Source organism: Macadamia integrifolia, chromosome 8, assembly GCF_013358625.1.
Source record: "Macadamia integrifolia cultivar HAES 741 chromosome 8, SCU_Mint_v3, whole genome shotgun sequence".
Lineage (NCBI taxonomy): Eukaryota > Viridiplantae > Streptophyta > Magnoliopsida > Proteales > Proteaceae > Macadamia > Macadamia integrifolia.
In genome coordinates, this window is record NC_056564.1 from 6,251,282 (window position 1) to 6,270,843 (window position 19,562).

Consider the following 19,562-nt stretch of genomic DNA (forward strand, 5'->3'; position numbering starts at 1 on the left):
TGATAAAAAATAATAAAATTTTGTTATAATAATCATTTTAATAATATGATGATGTTAAAAAATAATAATAATAATAAGGCTCAACCTAACAACCACGTGGCAGGCAATATGGCAAGCCACTTTGGTGAGATGGTATTTTGTCAACCACTACCTTTATTAACTTTTTGAAACCTTATCCCCACCTCCTTATAAATTTTCACATCCAGTGTCTTTAGTCTCCTTATAGTGACGATCGTGTCCATGCCCCTATAAATTTACACTATCTTATGGTAACGTTTAAGGACTCATCATAGGCCCTACTAGATCACTGGTCATTGTCAAGAGATCGTCAAACCTCAACTCTCCGACGCAGGCTCTTCCCTTTTCCTTTCGTCAACCACCCTAACCTTTTGCAGCAGCCTCTCATTACAATTTCTCCTTCCCATCCATTCTCTCTCTCTAGATCTCTCACTCACAATGCCGATGCTATGGAAGGTGTTAGTGCTGATGTTCTTGGCCATTTTCTCTAAGGCCAGCGGTGGTGGCGGCCGCATAAAGCCGTGCTCCAGGGAAGAGAGCAAAGCACCCGCAGTGGAGAGTGAGTTGAGCTACTGCGTAAGCTGGAGGGTCGCAGTGGAAGCCAACAATGTGCGTGGGTGGCGAACTGTCCCTCCTCAGTGCTTGCGCTACCTTGAAAATTACATGCTGGGTGGGCAGTACGAGAGGGACCTGAACTTGGTTGTGGATCAAACCTCTGCCTATCTTGATGGGATTTTGCTTTCCAACGATACCGTGGATGCTTGGATCCTCGACATTGATGATACTTGCCTTTCCAATATTCTTTACTACAAGAACAAGCGTTATGGGTATGTCATTCTCTCATCCATAATTGAATCTATTGTTGTCATATCTTCTGTTACTTGCATAAGTGGGTTAACTCCGAACACCGTTAAGAGGCTCGGTGGAATTAGTCCACCTTGCGCATTATTATCGTTATTGATGGGGCTGTGACAATGTGTTCATGTGGGTTCGGGGGTGGCAGCCCTCGAAAAATAATTTATGGGTATTTTGGTGGATTTTCTGTATAGGATTTGCTATATATTTGTAGGGGTCCTTTCTCTATAAGAAATTTGATATAGGTGTGAGGATGATCAGTTGTAATCCTATTCTCCATTGTTAGTGAAGCAAGATCTCATCTCACCTTAGATATAGGGAAACTTGCCGAACCTACCCCAACCCAACCCATTGTTGAAACTTCTCGCTATCCAAATGCAGCGATTCCAACCTGGTTGTGCGAAGCTCATAGTTTCGGATTACCTTCATCATTCTGAAGCTCATCTCCACGAAGCATACCTGCAACTCCAACGTCATGCCTTCACTCGTGAGTTTCATATCTACAACATCGTGCCTTCACTCATGTCTTGAACTCGACTACACTGTTGAAAAAGTTTTGGGAAATAGAAAAATCAAACACCTTTTTGCAATTCCAAAAATTGTTTTCTAGGACAGAAAGGAAAAAAAAAAAAAAATCCAATTTACAATTTCTAGACACAGAAACAGCATAAACAAAATCAAATGGGCTCAATGTTTCATTATGTGATTGCTTGTTCGTTATTTTTATTCTTCTCTATATCATTTTAGAGTTTTATTTCTACATTTATCCCATTACAATTCCATGAATATAGGTGCGATCCATATGATCCAATATCTTTCAAGAAGTGGGCACTGAAGGGAGGATCTCCTGCAGTTCCAGCAGTCCTCCAACTGTTCAGGAAGTTGGTTTCAAGTGGTTTTAAGGTTTTCCTTCTCACAGGTAGAGATGAAGCAACACTCACAAGAGCCACCATTGATAATTTGCATAAGCAAGGTTACGTTGGCTATGAGCGCTTGATAATGAGGTAGCTAGCCACTGTGTTTGAATAATCTGTATATGATTATTGCATGTCGAGACTGCAACTCTAATAGCAGATGCATGGTTTGCAGGAGTGAAGCTTATAAGGGACAAAGCGCAGTGGTGTTCAAGTCAGAAATCCGTAAAGAACTAGAGGGACAAGGTTACAAGATTTGGGGAAACGTTGGAGACCAGTGGAGCGACATCTCTGGGGATTGTTTGGGTGCTCGCACATTTAAGCTTCCTAATCCCATGTATTTTGTCCCTTAGAAAATGTTACCCGAAAATAAAAAGCAAACGAATCTTAAAGCAATATATTATTGATAGAAGGAAAAAAGCTACAAATATCCAAGGTGCATGGAAGCTCATTCGAGCTTGAAGCTCAAGCAATCTTTAATGTAAAAAGAACCAAAAAACAAATAAAATAAAGGAAAGTAAAAAATAAAAAATGTATGTGTTATTATATTGAAATTGGACTCCATTGACTATGACTACCTTCCCTCCCCCTCTCTGGTAGAAGAGAATCTATGATGACTTGTACTTAGTGCAGTGTTCGACATTCGTTTGGAACGAAATTTAGTTGTTGTCAGTGTTGGTAGTCAAAGAAATATAATCTAAAAGGGTATTTTGGAAAATACAATAATCTATGAGAGTATTTATGAACCTTAGAGGGTAGTGAATTATTCTATTTCTTTGGCTAGTGGTTACAACTTGGGTAGTAATCAAAGTTTTTTTTCACGTATGCATGTAGAGGTATTTCTAAAACTAAAATGGACATGTGTCGAGCATCAAATGTCCTGCAATTGAGCTCTAAAGCGCATGGGGAGATATATGGGGAGAGAGGGGTCACATCAGGACCTTCTCTTCCTTCACTGAGCGATGAAGGAAAACTTTATCCTATAAAAAGGGCAAGAAATCGTTACCTGGTGGCATGGTCTTGTATCAATGTAGCAGCCAACAAAAGTTTGTTAGAGGAAAGTGGGACAGGTTCTAGTACTAGTACCATTCTAGTACGCTGCTACTGATACACACACATGGAATCTACATAAGGAAAAAACATTTGGTGGATTCCACGTGTAGATCAGATCGTACGAGAACATGATCCACACTCGTGTTAAAGTATTATTATGGATGAAAATTCTTGATTTCATTGAGTGTGAGCGATTTGATAGAGTTCTTTCTTCCATAAGAAATCCTTTTAAGAAAACTACGACTAGCTCTTTCACAATTCCAAAATTAGGATAAAAAACTCCCAATTTGACCAATATTAAATCAAGGTCCCAACATAAGGTCACATGATCTCTAAAAATTTCGAACATAACCGTTTTTGTTCACTTGAAAATAATTTCTTTAAACAAAAAACTGAGATTCTTTTGCCCCATGGGAATTACTCCTTTAGTCTTGTCTTGTAGTTGTAGGTTTGATCTCTAATTCTGAATAAGTATCCATAAATAGGTTTGATCTCTAATTCTGATTTCTGAACAAGCATCTATAAATCATTTCGTAGAAATTATCTATGATTGAAACAATCCAATTTCTTCAACAAACAAATAATTAGTTTGAAAGTGTCAAGTGTTGTAAGGCAAAATTCTAATTTTTTGAGCCACGTGGAAAATTCTAATAAATAGAACGACAATTTCAAATCTTCCAATTTATATCTTCCTTCCATCACATATATATAATGAGCTCCTCAATCCTCCCAGAAACTATTACATCACAGACCAAACATATGTCCGCTAAAATCGTATTTAATTTTTAATCGGACCCACTGCCTAATATTAGATTTGACGTTTTGACCTAAAAATTGGGGAACGTGTGTGTTTCGATTGGAAAACGGATAAGTTGTGGAATGCAGACTCATACGATCTAGTGATCGTACAAGCAGTGGATTTTATCTCAAAAGAGAGAGAAGGGTTTACATGTATGCTATCGGATTGGGGGTATACCGGCCTAGATCAGACGACTTTGTCCCTGCTAGTTTCCCTTAAAAACCGATTTTTGACAGCTTTATCCTTGGCCTGTATCATTTCACTGATACAAGATCAACCTATGCTGATCCAAGACCAATATCTCAAACTATAAAGAGAATCTACAAATGGAAAAATCTAACTAGGTTTAAAAAATAAATAAATAAATAAAAAATACACAACAAATGGCAAAATTCATAGAGGAAACAAGCTATAAAAAATTTGCCAAAAAGTATAAGCCTACACATGACCAATCCATTTATTTGATGGGTTGGGGCGAGTCCACATCCTCTGCAGTGAATGGTGAGGTATGGTGAACATCAGATGGCTGAGAGTATATGGACACACGTCCTAAGGAGTTCTTAGCCATCCGATACTCACTACACCGGTGCAACGATTGCAGACGATTTTCATATGATTGGGGCGGTCAAGGTTTTCGTGTTTTTAAAATTGGCCATGATAGACTCAGGCGCAGATAAAAATTGTATTAATGAAGGGCTTGTACTTTCATAATACTTCAAGAAGACTACTCAAAAACTGATAATGATTGACGGATATAGAATGCAGATTGAGTATAAACTCCCATCTACTTCTATTTGTAATAATGGACACTGCCTAAAGATTCCTTTTATAATGATAAAATGATTTTTTCAATTTATTCTTCTAGGTACTCCATTCTTATCCCAGCTGTATCCGTTACGGATTGATACAATCGGTCTTCATTCTGTGATTAATAATCACCCTGTTACTTTTCATTTCATCAAACTCCCTAAGGTTCATACGGTAAATGAAATTCAAACTTAAATCCAGTCCAGAGAAAAATTTATATGTTCTTTATCATCTGAAATTCAACAAAAGAGCATTTAACAAAAAATTGATAATCCTACATTTCAAGTTAGAGTTAAAAACTTTTAAGCTCAACTTGAAAAAGAATTTTGTTCTTAAATCCCTACTGCACTTTGGTCTCAAAAAACACATATTGTCACTCTCCCATATGAAGACGACTTTTTCGATAATCAAATTCCCACTAAAGCTCGGACAGCTCAAATGCCTGATCGTTTAAGGGAAACTTGTCAGAAAGAGATTTCTGAACTCCTTGCTACAGGTCTTATTAGACCCAGTAAATCTCCCTGGAGTTGCACTGTCTTTTATGTAAATAATAATGCTGAAATTGAAAGAGGTGCACCTAGACTTGTAATTAATTATAAAGTTTTAAATAAGGTCCTAAAATGGATTCGATACCCTATCCCTAATAAAAATGATCTTCTCAATAGATTATACGTCTCAAGCGTATTCTCTAAGTTCGATATGAAATCCGGGTACTGATAAATTCATATAGTAGAAAATGATAGATATAAGACAGCTTTTGTTGTCTCATTCAATCAATACGAATGGAATGTTATACCTTTCGGTCTTAAAAATACTCCCTCTGAATTTCAAAATGTTATGAACAAAACTGTAATCAATATTCATAGTTTATAATTGTATATATTGATGATGTCCTTATTTATTCCCAGGACATTGCTCAACATTGAAAATATCTTAATATTTTCCTTTCTGTTATTCGTCAAGCAGGATTAGCTGTCTCAACTAAACATATAAAATTATTTCAAACTAAAGTTCATTTTTTGGGACACTATATCTCATTTGGTTCTATTATTCTCATTGAATGAGCAATTTAGTTTGCAATTAAATTTCCTGACGAGATAAGAGATAAAACTCAACTTCAAAGGTTTCTTGGTAGCCTTAATTACGTTGTTGTATTCTACAAGGATTTAGTAAAGGATGCAAAACCTTTATTTAACAGGTTAAAACAACAACCTAACCCATTGACAACTGTACATATTGATGTTGTCCGTAAAATAAAGCTCAAGACAAAGGAGCTTCCGTGCTTAAACTAAGCACAATTGGATTGTTTTAAAATTGTTGAAACAGATGCATCCAAATTTGGATTCGAAAGAATCTTGAAGCAAAAATGTCATAATTTTTCAGAAGAAGTCTTAGTACGTTTTACTTCAGACACCTGGAATTCAACCCAATAAAAATATTCTACAATAAAAAATGAGATTCTTTCACTTGTTTTATGTATAACTAAATTTGAAAGTGATCTTCTTAATCAAAAATTTCTTGTTCGGGTGGATTGCAAAGCGGCTAAAGGCGTCATTGAAAAATATGTTAAGAATCTGACCTCCAAACAAATCTTTGCTTGATGGTAGTCGCTTCTTTTTTTTTTATTATTTTAATATTGAATTTATTAAAGGAGATACTAACAGTTTACCTGATTTTCTAACCCAAGAATTCTTGCAGGGTTCCTAAATAGAAGACTATAATCTCTGCCTCTCCTAATAAAGAAGTTATCTCCTCTTCTTCTAGGCAACTTCAAGAAGCACCTACTCTTATTGCATCTCAGACTCCTCCAACAACCTTAAATAAGGCTGTTAATAATTCTCCATTCATATAAACAAACTTTATCCTAGTCATTCCCATTGAAACATTCACCTTCACCACAACTCATCAGAATTTGCAACCATTTACCTTTGCAACCATCTCCATCCATCTTCTGGTAATAAAACTCGTTATTTCTATGAAAAAATTTTTGAAGAGACTCAAGGTACTCATATTTAGCACTCCTATAGAAATGCTTATATTATGGCTTATTCGAAGCTCAATATATTAAACATCATAAGGGATCGTGAATGGGGGCCTTCTCCTTCATTTAAACGAGAATCTCATGATGTCTCTGGCCTTAAACTTAGGTCATATGATTACGCTGATTATGTTAAAGCTTGAGATATGGTATTCTTATATTATAATGACCATGAAACTCATTTTGGTTCGTGAAGTTTCATCTTCAACACATCTTATTATGTGTGTTGAACTGGTTTTTACAATGGTTCTTCACCTGAGGACCACCTCCTTTGGATTTTCTTCTTTCAACTCTTCAACTGTCCATTACTAAATCAAAGATTTCAATCAATCTTTGGACTCCCGGGTTCTCTTCGTTTAATTCTTTATATTATACGAAGTTCCCTGGATCCTTCAATAGAAGTATCGGATGACTATTAATGAATTTGAAGAATGAAATTATGTTCCCACAGTAGAACGACATATTATGGTTAAATGGTGGGATAAATTTGACATTTCACATTTAATTGGTTCACGATTTGTGCCTAAAAGAGGCATCGGTTCATATCTGCCCCTTGCATCATCTTCAACAACGGTAGCTCAGACGCCTTTTTTCAACATTTTCAACACTGCTAGGCATCATGATCCGTATTTATCTAATGAACAGATCCAAGAGAGAATTCTAACCACTATCGGGTTTAATATTCAGCTCGACAATCTAGCCCCATCATCATCCTTCTCGACATCAACTCTTCCTCTTTCGGATGACGGAAGCCAATTCACTCAACGGCCTGATCTCTAATGGCCCAATAAAAAAAAGGGGGGGGGAAAGAAAAGAGGTCTCACTGTACCTTGACCCAGTGTCGTGTTAATCAGACACACTATTCTGATTCTTGCCAGATATCAAGCATCTACATCTAGTGCCATTCAAGTCAGACTAACGTCTTGGCATGCGTCACGCAGCACTATAAGCGCATTATAGTAAGTGTCACGGGTGGATACTTTAATAATTCACCTAACCGAGACTCTTCTGAAAAATAGTGGGCCATCCCACGTGGAATGCCAGAGAATCTCACTCGTGGCTCGTTTTTAGTCACACATCTGGACTACAGAACGTATTGAATAAAAAGATGCTTTCATTTTTTTAAATTGCAGTCAATATGATCTAATATATATTAATATGATATCATTATCCACAATGATTCTTACCAAAAAAAAATATCATTGATGATCAATACTAAATTTAATTCTGTGCACTGGATCTATTGGAGCGATCGATTATATCACTATCTTCAAACCATGCCAAGATGTTGACAAATTGCTTTTCCTTCATTGGTTTTTGGAAAATGTTTAGGGGGCTTGAGGGTTTTTTTTTTTTTTTTTTTTTATGGCATAAGGTTAACCATTTAGAATATCCCGAATAAATTGCCCCATGAAATATTGAATTTTTCAAAAGAAGGCAATCAAGTAAGAAATAGCATGGATGATCTTGGGTCCCCCTCTAAGCCTTGTCCTTTTCCAATCATAAAGTGGGCTTAAAATTTTTTTGGGGGGAAGTGGGGTGGGTTAATGGTTGCGGCGGAGAAACAAGGCTACGGTAGAATTTTAAATAAGTTATAATCTACCGCTGAATATTGATTTTTATTTAAGAACATTTAAAAAGTGAACAATAGATTATAATATAACCTCCTTAATTCCTATTGGCTATCTACTCCTACCTTATTGGATGTGGAGTTCGAAATGAATTTTCGTGGAAATTTCTCCGACTAGGTAGTAAGTAGTTATAAGTCCGATTAATACGACAAGGATATAATCAGATGGACTTAATGCGTCCGTCTCTCTCATTCAAATTGAGATAAATTTGAACGGAAAATTGATACTACGAGAAGAAAACTGTGATCGATAAGAAGGTTTCGAGGTTAGCGGAAGAAGAAATTTCCTGTGAATTCCTCAGGTGTGAAACCCTAGGCTGAATTTGAGAAAGGATGAATGACGCAGATGTCTCCAAGCAGATCCAACAGATGGTCAGATTCATTCGGCAAGAAGCCGAGGAGAAAGCCAACGAGATCTCTGTCTCCTCCGAGGAGGTATTTCTCTTTCACTTTCGTATTTTTATTCTTAATTTAGTATAATTTATTCGAATAGGTATTGCGTTTCACCTTCTTCACGTTTCAAAATTTAGTTTTAATTTAATATAATATATGGGTTGCTCTTTTTATTTTATTAAAAATTTGTTCGTTGAAGATTCCTCCTTTCTATATTTTTTAAGGAATCAGGAAGGGGGACTTTTGTGTATCCTGTTCGACCGTTATCTTTAATTAATCAATTTTGAGCCTTAAAGTTCAAGGGATCCAACGCATCAAGTACCGATCATGATATCCACCCTTGTAATTTTTATTTTTTTTAATCTTTTATTTTTTTAATTTTTATAATTTAGTTAGTTCCAAGTGATTCGACTTGATCCATACCCGTCCGGAATCGTATTGAATATGACTGGTGGAGTAAATTGGCGGGCAGAATATACCTAGGACGAAGAACTAAAAATAATAATTTGTGGTGCTTATACCATAATTTTGTCATGTAGGTTCTAAGGTTCGTAATATCCTATGAGTGGTAGCTGTTAAAAAAATGAGGGGATGATATGGCTGTGGTATTAAATGGTAGTGTCTTGCCTTTTTCCATTGCAGTTGGAAGGAATGTGAGTTTTCTTCCCTGCAATTGTTATCTTACTCGCATACAAACACTTGGGCTGCATTTGGTTATTGTCTGTAACGAGCTATTTTCATTTTGGATTGCCCAATTGTTTACATGGCATAATGGTAGGGTGCTGTGTTCACATAAAAGGGACTATTTCTCATTTCAGCACCAAACCGTTATTAATGGTATGATTCTGTATAATCCAAAATAACATCCATGTTTCCATCTTTTCCTTGTTGCAATTACCATAAAAAACGAATGTTAATCAAGATAAATCCATATTAAGTATCAGTTTTTTCCCTACAAATGCTGTGGCAGCTCAACATGAGGAAATTTCATTCTAGTGGGCAACTGAAAATTGGGGATTCTTGACCATTTAGTTGGCCCAGAGTCCTACCAAGTATGTAATAGTCCGATTAATTGGTGTTGCAATTTGATAATATTTGACAATGAGACGATTGAGATTTGATGATTGAAAACTCAATGTCAGCATTTATTAACATATTGTTGGAGCTTCCATTATTCAAATCATTAAAGGTTGTGATAGAATTGACCAAGCCATCCTAGGGTACGTAGCTGGTAACAGTGTGCTACACTACACTTTGCATCAAGGATGATATGTGTCTGGGCAATGATCATCACAGATCAATATGTTTTGTGGCATGTGCCATCTTGACATAGTGTTTTAGTATATTTTATTAACTCCCATCCTAAAGATCGCATAGCAGTGGTTTTTGGTTGGGTTTGGACTGTGGGTCTATTCCATCATGACCCAACTGTAAACGTTGCAGCTGATTGACGCCAACTGCTAATTGGTCTAAATGATTTGTTCTTATACTAATCTTCCTTGTCCCACCTCTTTTTTTCTTCTCTTCTTTGCAGGAATTTAACATTGAGAAGTTGCAACTAGTTGAAGCCGAAAAGCGAAAGATTAGGCAAGAATATGAGCGCAAAACAAAGCAGGTGGAAGTTCGTAAAAAAATGTGAGTCCTACATCTTCTCCTGTGTTGAGAAGTTGCTGTTTGAGCATAACTTTAAGTCTCAATTAATGGGGAAAATCCCTTTGTTTTCAAAATAATGGTCATTTGCTATGCAGGTAATGGTTAGTTTCCTTTGTTTCAACAAAGATTGCCATCCTAATCTTTTGCCATGTTTTCTCTGTTAATGACACAAGAACTTCCACTGCAGTGAATATTCAATGCAGCTGAATGCTTCTCGTATTAAAGTTCTTCAAGCCCAAGATGATGTCGTGAATTCCATGAAGGAGTCTGCTAGCAAGCAGCTTCTGCGTGTTTCAACAGACAAAAAGACATACAGCAAGCTTCTTAAAGATTTGATTGTTCAAGTACTGACATTGCATAGATGTGTTTCATTTTTTGATAGATAGATAAATGGAAATTTCCGAATTTCACATCGAATGAAAGTGACTTCTACCACATAGGGTTTATGGACTTGCTCATCTCATTTAAGGCATTTATACATGTGCATTTGGATGAGGTGCAGTTTAATAACCAATCTGAGCATGGAATACCTTTCTGGGCCATCCAACTATTTCCTCTAGTTTGCAGATCTGGATCAATGTTTTGTGTATAATCACTTGTAGGATATGGGGACTGGATGCTGGACCTTTTGTCTGCTTGTAGTTTCTCCTCTGAGGCACTAATTGTTTATAATATGGAATGTAACGAATGCAAAATAACAATGACTTGTTTCTTCCAATTTTCAACTCCAACTTGCCCCAAGTGATAACTTTTACTTTCTCACAATACTTGAGCCCAGTTAACCATCAGCCCAGTTGACTTCTGTGAGATGGACATTACTTTGACTATGCCCAATCAACCTGTTTCTACTAGGCTGGCATTGTTCAATTAGCAAGCTTTTGACTATTTCTTTGTCTTCTCCCCCCTCCCTCCACAAAAAAATCCTTATGTTGTGTGATACTTGTACTGACTGGTTGCCTGTTTCGTGCAATTTCCAGAGTCTGTTACGTCTGAAAGAGCCATCAGTATTGTTGCGGTGTAGAGAGGCGGACCGCAAGCTTGTTGAATCTGTTATAGATGAAGCGAAGCAACAGTATGCAGAGAAAGCCAAAGTCCATTCCCCTAAAGTGACAATTGATAATCGTGTATTCCTTCCACCACCTCCTACTGATTCAGATTCGCATGGTCCCTCCTGGTAAGCTCACCACTCAGAAAAGATTCTAGATTCTACGAGCTTAAAAGGGGGAAATCTATAGATTTATCACAGGCATAAATTACAAAGAGTTCAGAACTATATCTGAGGATAAATGCTCTTTAAATGCAAAGCCATTGTCTACCAGAAAACAATAAAACCACTGTATATGGAGCCAGCTGATTAATTTTGCTTTGCCATTCAATTTATGAATAACCAATTTTAATTGCACATGTTTACGAGGATAGATTTGTAGGAGGGTCTTTAACCATCCGATATGTTAGATTCAATGGCATTTTACACCCCAGTTTTTGTGATAGAAGGGTTGAATTAGATCCTCTAGAATTTCTTAGTGAATTCAAGAGTTTATTTTAGTGATTCTGTTGGAGCTCCCAGTTGATTACTCATAGGTTTCTTGTATTATAGGGTGTTGAATCACCATGTTCATAGGGAATGTTCTAATATTGTTAAAAGGGTAGCCTCTGGTATACTTGTCTTGCCAGGGGGAAACCCACTTTTTTTTTCCCTTATTTTCTGGCTTGCATGCGTGCAAAAAACATTTCCATCTTTCTGTACCCTATGGTTGAGTTTCAGCATTGCTCACTGGGGATGCCAATTGCCAATTATTAGCCTGACCAGCCAATCCAACTTATTCTTCCAACCCAACCCCCGGACTGGGTTAACCTGCATATTCTTCTGGATTTGGCTGATACTCTCAATACTGAATGGTAGACTGTTCAATGTGAAGTTCAGCATTTACTCACAGTTAGAAGCTAAGTTGGGGCAATTATATCAAGTTTCTAATACTTCTTTTCAATGATTGACAGCTCTGGAGGAGTGGTATTGGCTTCAGAAGATGGGAAGATAGTCTGCGAGAATACACTAGATGCAAGATTGGATGTTGTTTTCCGTCAAAAGTTGCCTGAGGTAATTTATACCCAGTGAATTTCTTGAGGATTTAAAAGTTCATCATTTCATCATTAAGAAACTACAGGAAGACCCCTGAACTGTAAGTTTATGATGAATGTTGATTAAATGTAGAAAAGTTGTCTATAAACAATAGAAAGGAAATATGATGGTGCTAACGTCTGAAGATGGTTTTCTCATTCACAATCTGTAAGTTTCTCAACAAGCTGTGTTTCAATACCAGAAGCTTATTGTTGAAACCTGTAAGGAAAGAGGCCTATAATCAATGGCTAAAGTATATGTCATTGATCGATGAATGTTTCCTTACGTCATTGGTTAAGGCTGCCTGCTATACCAAACTTACAAAATTAGGCTCACTAAGTGGCCTATTTTGGTGAATGATGACATCAATAGTCTTCGTCGTGCATGGATTAATTGGGTATGTTGTTTGATCATAATTTACACCTAATAGATGGTTCCATGCCAATATCAGAAACCTTGTACTTTTAGTGCCATCAAAGTCTGATAATCATGTTGTTGTTGAGGACTCAGTCGTCCGGCCTATTGAGCGCAGCTAAGCTAATATGCACTGGAGAAAGTGGAGGTAAGCTCTATGCCACCCGGGGCATTGATTCTCCACAATGAACAAGCTAGCTCTAAATACAAATTGTCCATCCAGTGCTTGACTAGGTCCTCTAGTTCCTCGGCAGCACCTCGAGGTGCATTTAGTTGTTTGGCTTCTTTGTGTATGTTGTTGCTTTGGTCATATCTGTCTTCTTGAGTACCCCGTTATTTACACCTAATAGATGGTTCCATTCCAATATCAGAAACCTTATATTTTTAGAGCCATCATAGTCTGATAATCATGTAGTTATTTAGGACTCACTGTCCATATATTTCATTCAAGGATTTGTACTACGCCAAAAATTTGTACTTCTGTGAGCCATTATATTTTTATATGACAAAATTTTCAACTTACAAGGTGTTGGCAGATTTACACCAGGTGACTTCTTTTGGCTAGCATATCTAGCTAGGATGAATTGAGTGATACTCTTGACATGTGTACCAAGTTAATTTGACAGGTTACTCATGGAAATAGTTTGAAATTTCAGTAGAAATACCAAAATTTCGATGGTCTGTGTCAGTTTTAACCCTGCTTGAAACAAAACCATGAACAACTTGACAGGTTTACTAGTAGTTTCAGTTGAAAAGCAAAACAGTCGAAATTTCGCTTGAAACTGTTGAAATTGTGTACTTCTTTCCAATTTTATGGTTCGTCATTCCTATTGCATATATTGACTTTTTTATTGAATCTTTTATGTTATAGGACTAAATTAAATGTAGAATAGGTTATATGTATAAAGGAAAGGATACAATAGGCTATAGTGTACAATAGCAACTTAGGGTCCAAAGCCAAACTACCACTTTGGAGTTTTTTTCCCAATCTAATGATTCAAACATATGCAAACATGCTTAAATAGGCACTACAAGAAGTTTCAGGGCAAAGTTCATCATTTTGCCATGGAAATGATTATTTCGATTTAGTCTACAAAATTATCCAAATTTTGAGCCATTTTGCAGATTTCAATGGTATATTTCAGTTTCAACTAGCATCGAAATCCTGGTTGAAACCAAAATTTGGAACCTTGCTCGTGGATTCAGACAAAAATTTCAAATAACAAAATTTTGTTGGTGTCGATATTCACATTGAAAATGTTTTGGAGCTTGATTTATCTGGTCAAGTTATCACATTCAACATCTTCTAAGAGTTTTACTCATGATTCATGCAGATACGGAAGCAGCTCTTTGGACAGGTTGGTGCCTGATTGCATGGATCAGATCCTCCTTGACCTGTAATAAAATGATTGCCATTTTCTTGTCTTTGATGGGCTGTAACTTATCCATAAAGGGTAAAATGCTGGTTCAGAATCTGGATGGTTCAAGCATCAACTTCTTGTTCAACAGTTTCAGTCCGGGAGAGTCAATGTTGTTTATGGATGTATGAATCCTTATGTTCTCAGCGCTAGTTAATTTAAGCTATTATCCGCCATTGCATTGTCCTTTTCTTACATTTAGTGATATCCTGGCATTAAACCAAGTAAGAGATTTATCCAAAACTTGGCAGACCTGAGTACTCCTTTGGAGTCTGCTAAACTTTGCTCGGGTGTTGGACTGTAAATCCTGATTAACCCCGAATCTTTGAACACCATTGACTCATTGAGGTATTGTAAAGCTCTGCTGTTAGAAAAGTTGTTGCTCTTGACTTGATCTATCTTCGGTTCATGGATTGAAAATGACCTAACTCTTCAAGTAATCCTGAAAAACTAAGCCAATAACACATTTACGCTGTATGGACAGGCAGTGCAAGGTTTCTGGCTTATATATGTAAGAAATTGTTATATGGAACGATTGGAGGGTTGGGGTCATAATTATGGCCAAAGCATCTCTTCTTCTCCATCTTTACTTCAATTATTGAGTTTCACGCTGCTGGACAGACTCAGGAAAGCATGCGAGATGGGAGGTGAGGTTGAGAGAATCTGGACGATTTTTTGGCAAGGATCTATGTAGCCAACGAGACCAATCAGTATCGATAAAAACCAAAAAGACAACGAGGTTCAATATTTCTTAACACTTTCTCTTTTTCATGTATGGAAAAGCTTCAATTTATATTTGTTGGGCTGAACTTTGGTATGGGAAGAAGTGTGATTGAAGCAGAAGCCAAAGGATTTCTCCAATGGATCAAAGGAGCACTGTTATTGAGTTGTGAATCCATGGAAGCATAGACTGATTCAGCATTGCTAATCCATCTGCTATTGAAGCTTGATGAGGTTACATGGCTGTGGGAATGCTTTTATGTGTTTAAATGTAATTGTGTTATTAAAAACCGCAGCTTGATTGTAATTAAGAAATAGTTTAATAGTGTTGTTAGCCAAGCTCATAGTCTCTTTGGGAGGGCTAGGGATCGAAGTTGTTGTTGACAACCTCAATGAACATTGTGGATGTTATTATTTTTCTATCATTGGATACGTTGGAAATTGTCTTAGAGTAACTATGTCTCAAATTTTAGACTCAAATTCAATCAAATTGCCCCATATATGTATTCATGCATCACAGTAGTTGTCATCTACAGTCTTAACAATCTTTTATTTTACCCCTTGGCCATCTCCACTTCAGCTGAAATTTGGCATATAAACAAGAGACGTTGGATCCACTTGGCCATGAAGTTATAGCCCCAACTAAAATGTCCTGTGACATAAAATCACATAAATAAGGTTTGCTTGGCTCTGATAAGGGCACCTAATGATTCCGCTCCCCGGAGAAAAAGTAAGTCTCCCACCCATGTCACATGTTCCCCTTATTTGACACTTTTCGTCTTCTCCTCCCACCCCCACCCCCACCCCCAGGACCACCAGTGTCTAGAATAGCCTTTGCATCTCCCTTCCCCCTCTCCTTGGTCAAGGCTAATTAGGGTCAAAGTGGACTGATCCGGAGGGCGGTTAGTTGGATTTTTTATGCTTTGTGTCTGGGTCGGACAATGCCAATGCCGAAATAAGGGGACTCAAAGTTGGTTTAGGGTTTTAAAATGTCTAGCCCAACCGACCCTATTGCAACCCTAACAGCCCTAATCGCAACCTTGTTATAACCAAAAGCAGTAGAGACTATTGAGTATAAACTATAAACTATATACTACAAACTATACCCATTTTCGACATCTACCATGTGACAAGTTAGATCAAATTGAAATATTGTATCTCTTGTTTCACATATTAAGTTTTAGAGGAAATTACACTCCCCTCCACTGACCTTTGGCTTAATATCAAGTTCCCCCTACGTACTTTCATATATTGCAATAACCTCCCCTCTAGTTTGAAGATTCTATCAAGCATACCCTTTTTGTTAGATATCCCTGTTAAGTAATGACATCATCACTGAAGTAGTTAAATTTCTACCCAAATTACCCTTCCATATGAATGAAGGGTAAAATCCCTAAAACCACGATTTCAAAGGAAACACGAATTGGATTTTCCCTCTTTGCTCGCCGCTTTCCACACTGGAACTATTCTTCATCATCGATTGCCGCTCGTCACTCGATAGTTGGCCGATCTTCATCAAGTTGTATTGATCTTCATCGTCGCTCGCCGCCTATCCACACTATTCTTCATCATTGGTTCCCTCTCACTCTTGCTCGAATCTTTGTCTGTTATTTCCCTTCTTAATTTCTCTTCGTCTTAGATTTCTAATATGGAGCTCTTGATGCTAAAGGCTTTGAGAGTGATTGAAAGTGCTGATCTTTTGTTATACGATCGGTTGGTGTCCAATGATATTTTGAACTTGGTCAGACCAGAAGCAAGGCTTCTTTATGTTGGCAAGGCTACTGGTTACCATAGCCGAACTCAGGTCCTTTTCTCTTCCTAAACTTCCTCACTTGATTCGGATCATGTTTTGTTTTCTGATTTCCTTGGTAAGCATCAAATTAAGTTTTTATATGATTGAAATTGCGAGTTTTACTGATTTCATATTCATTCATCAATTAGGTTTCACAAATATTTTTCTTCTGAAAAGATGTTTTGGTTTTGCTGGAGGAGATCCATGAGTTGCTTCTGAGCTTTGCAGGAGCTGGTGCTGCTGTTTTACAACTAAAAGTAGGGGATCCATTGGTAACTTTCTAGTTTCTACTATGACATGTTTCGTGGATGATTCCCTTAAATGGGTCTTGCTTGAAATTGTTGCTTATTAGGGACTCATTTGATAACGTTTCAAGAAACACGTTTCTACCGTTTCTAGACATTTGATAAAACTGTTTCGTTTCACTTGTTTTCAGAAATAGAAATAGAAATTTCTACCTATTTATGGTTCAAGAAACGACCCAGGCAAAACAAGTTCTAGTTATTTTGCCGTTTCTGGAAACGACTCATGGTCATTCTTTCGCTGGTTACTATCGACTTCTACAAACATGACTTATCAACCACCTTCAATTCCGTTTCTGTTTCTAAAAAGGGAAATTTATGTTTCTGTCGTTTCTTGAAACAGAAATGGCAGAAATGTTATCAAACAGACCCTAGGTATTTGGGAGGGGTGGAGAGGAGATGGGTTTCTTGCAACAATAAGGGATTCAAGTCAAGGTTATTTCAGGTACAGGCGATTCAGGCGCGAGTGTAACTTCTCCGGTGACAATGTGAAGGAGAGGAAGCTCGGCGATAGGAAGCTCAGCAAGGTATCTTCCAAATGGTTGTGTTTCAAAGAAATGGTGAAAATGTTGAAGAGAAGAGAGAGGAGGAAGAGAATATATGTATATCACTTAGAAGGGTAACTGATCTTTTTATAGGCCAGTTTAACAGCGTCAGTCACTTTAGGGTCGTTTGATAGAATCTTTAAACTAGAGGGAATGTTATTGCTATATATGAAAGTACGTGGGGGGGAACTTGATATTAAGCCAAAGATTAGGGGAGGAGAGTGTAATTTCTTCTAAGTTTCATTCTAAGAGAACTTTCTGAAGTGGCAAAACAAGACATTGAAGAATTAAGAGAAATCCAATAGTGGTTGGAGTACTCCTATACTAGCATGGACATACATGAGAAGGTGAATGATTCAATTTGAGGCTCATGTTTGACGTGTAGCCTATTTAAAATATTCTCTTTATATAAGAATATTGGAATATTGTTTTTTCGAACGGTAAAATTAATCTAAATGCCATATTGAAAATATATCCAAGTGGATTTATGATCTTCACCTGTTTCGCTTATCCTTTCATTTTTCAAATTGTGACTGGTATCTTAATTTTTCTTCTAAAGCCATAGTCAACATCAAGATAACTTTTATGAATTATCCAGTAATTATCTTTACTAGCAATTTTGATACCTCAAATTATAAAGGTGGGTGGGTCAAAGCAGATTTGGTTTAGTGGAGCTTGGTTATGGTGTGGAAAGAGATGAGGTCGAGGCAGACTCTAGAGGGCTACTGTAAGGGATCAAGTCTTGTCGGGAGATTGGATACAAATCTTTAGAGGGAGATTGGATACAAATCTTTAGAGGAATGGGAGAATTCATAATAGTTGCTTAGACTCATACCAGATGAGAGGATGTATTATGGACGTGAAAATGGAGTATGTATCAATGTATTATGTATTAGAGGAAAGCTAAGAGGTGGAGATGTGTAACCCACTTATTATCTCTCATATATTTTGACCGAGTACTTTTCCTTTCCTAATTTCTCTCCCTATCATCTCTTTCCACTCACAAAACCACACTCAAACACACTCCCTTTCTCTCCTCCCGGTTTATTAATTTTTTTTTTCATTTTTCATTTTAATTATAATTTAATTTTATTTTTTCAATCTTGGAAAATAGCTTTAGATATTGGTATCGGGCCTCTTAGGCAGATACTAACCGGATATCAATAAAAAATTAAAAATAATAAAATATTAATAAACTATTAATAGAATAAAGTTTTACTCATCCTTGGATGACGGTTCACTCACCATCCGAGAGTTCACAAGTCCCTACAGGGTTTTAGTATAAATCTAAAATACTTTATGCTAGCATGATGGTGATTTAGAGATATGGTGCATTGATGATATGTCGATTTGGTCAGAGATGATATCGAGTCTTTCAAATTTAACAATACGTTGATACATACCAATATTGGTCACCATACAATTCTGATCTCAAAATTTTCGTCACCAATACATTGATTGATATCAGATTGGATCAGATTAATATCGTATTGAATCAATATTGGTGTTGTATTGGATCAACATTGGATAATTGGAAGAGAGAGAGAGAGAGAGTTTTGTATTAATACTGTTCGAATAGTTAATTAAAATAAAAAAATGATAGAAAATATCATTTAAGTAGAGAGAGAGAGAGAGAGAGGGGGGGGAAACAACATTTTAGGTAATTCCGGTAATGGTTTTTACATGTGAAATACACGTATCAACCAAGAAAGCGTACGAGAATCCAAGATCATACGAGAACTTGATCTGGACTCCTGAGAGTGTTTTAACTTTTACTTGATGCTCAATTGGGCTGTTCTAAATTACATTAAGTTCCTTTAATGATTTGTAAAAGTTCTGTACTGGAGCTTGCTCAGCTTTCCTTATCAAAAACAAAAATCTTGCTGTGCTCTGCTTCTTTGCTCAATAAATGAGGATCAAGGGTGGTGTTATGATGTGTTTGTGGATGTTTATGACTTTATGTTTTCTCTTATTTCTCAATTTTTTTTTTTTTTTTTCATTTGAAAAATGATCAAATCATCTTGTTTTTATTAATTTAGATGGAAAAAATATGTCTGAGGGTGTGGCCTATGCCAATGTACAAGTGTGTCTA

The 19,562-nt window shown here is 36.8% G+C and overlaps 2 protein-coding genes across 3 annotated transcripts; both read left to right on the forward strand.

The window, feature by feature from the left end:
• Positions 1-225: 225 nt before the first annotated feature.
• Positions 226-2,311, forward strand: LOC122085566 (acid phosphatase 1-like). Its single transcript, XM_042654041.1, has 3 exons — positions 226-845; positions 1,665-1,877; positions 1,963-2,311. Exons 1-3 carry the CDS (start codon positions 457-459, stop codon positions 2,138-2,140), a joined length of 780 nt encoding a protein of 259 aa, XP_042509975.1. The 5' UTR covers positions 226-456; the 3' UTR covers positions 2,141-2,311.
• A 5,882-nt stretch (positions 2,312-8,193) lies between these two features.
• On the forward strand, positions 8,194-14,287 carry LOC122086591 (V-type proton ATPase subunit E-like). Of its 2 annotated transcripts, none has more exons than XM_042655521.1 (6): positions 8,194-8,549; positions 10,042-10,142; positions 10,348-10,504; positions 11,138-11,334; positions 12,159-12,258; positions 12,783-12,830. In XM_042655521.1, the coding sequence occupies exons 1-6, from the start codon at positions 8,448-8,450 to the stop codon at positions 12,813-12,815; spliced, it is 690 nt and encodes a 229-aa protein (XP_042511455.1). In that variant the 5' UTR covers positions 8,194-8,447; the 3' UTR covers positions 12,816-12,830. The 2 variants fall into 2 exon arrangements, with proteins under 2 accessions (XP_042511455.1, XP_042511454.1); XM_042655520.1 differs by lacking the exon at positions 12,783-12,830 and adding an exon at positions 14,028-14,287 and having other exon boundaries at positions 8,197-8,549.
• Positions 14,288-19,562: the final 5,275 nt, after the last annotated feature.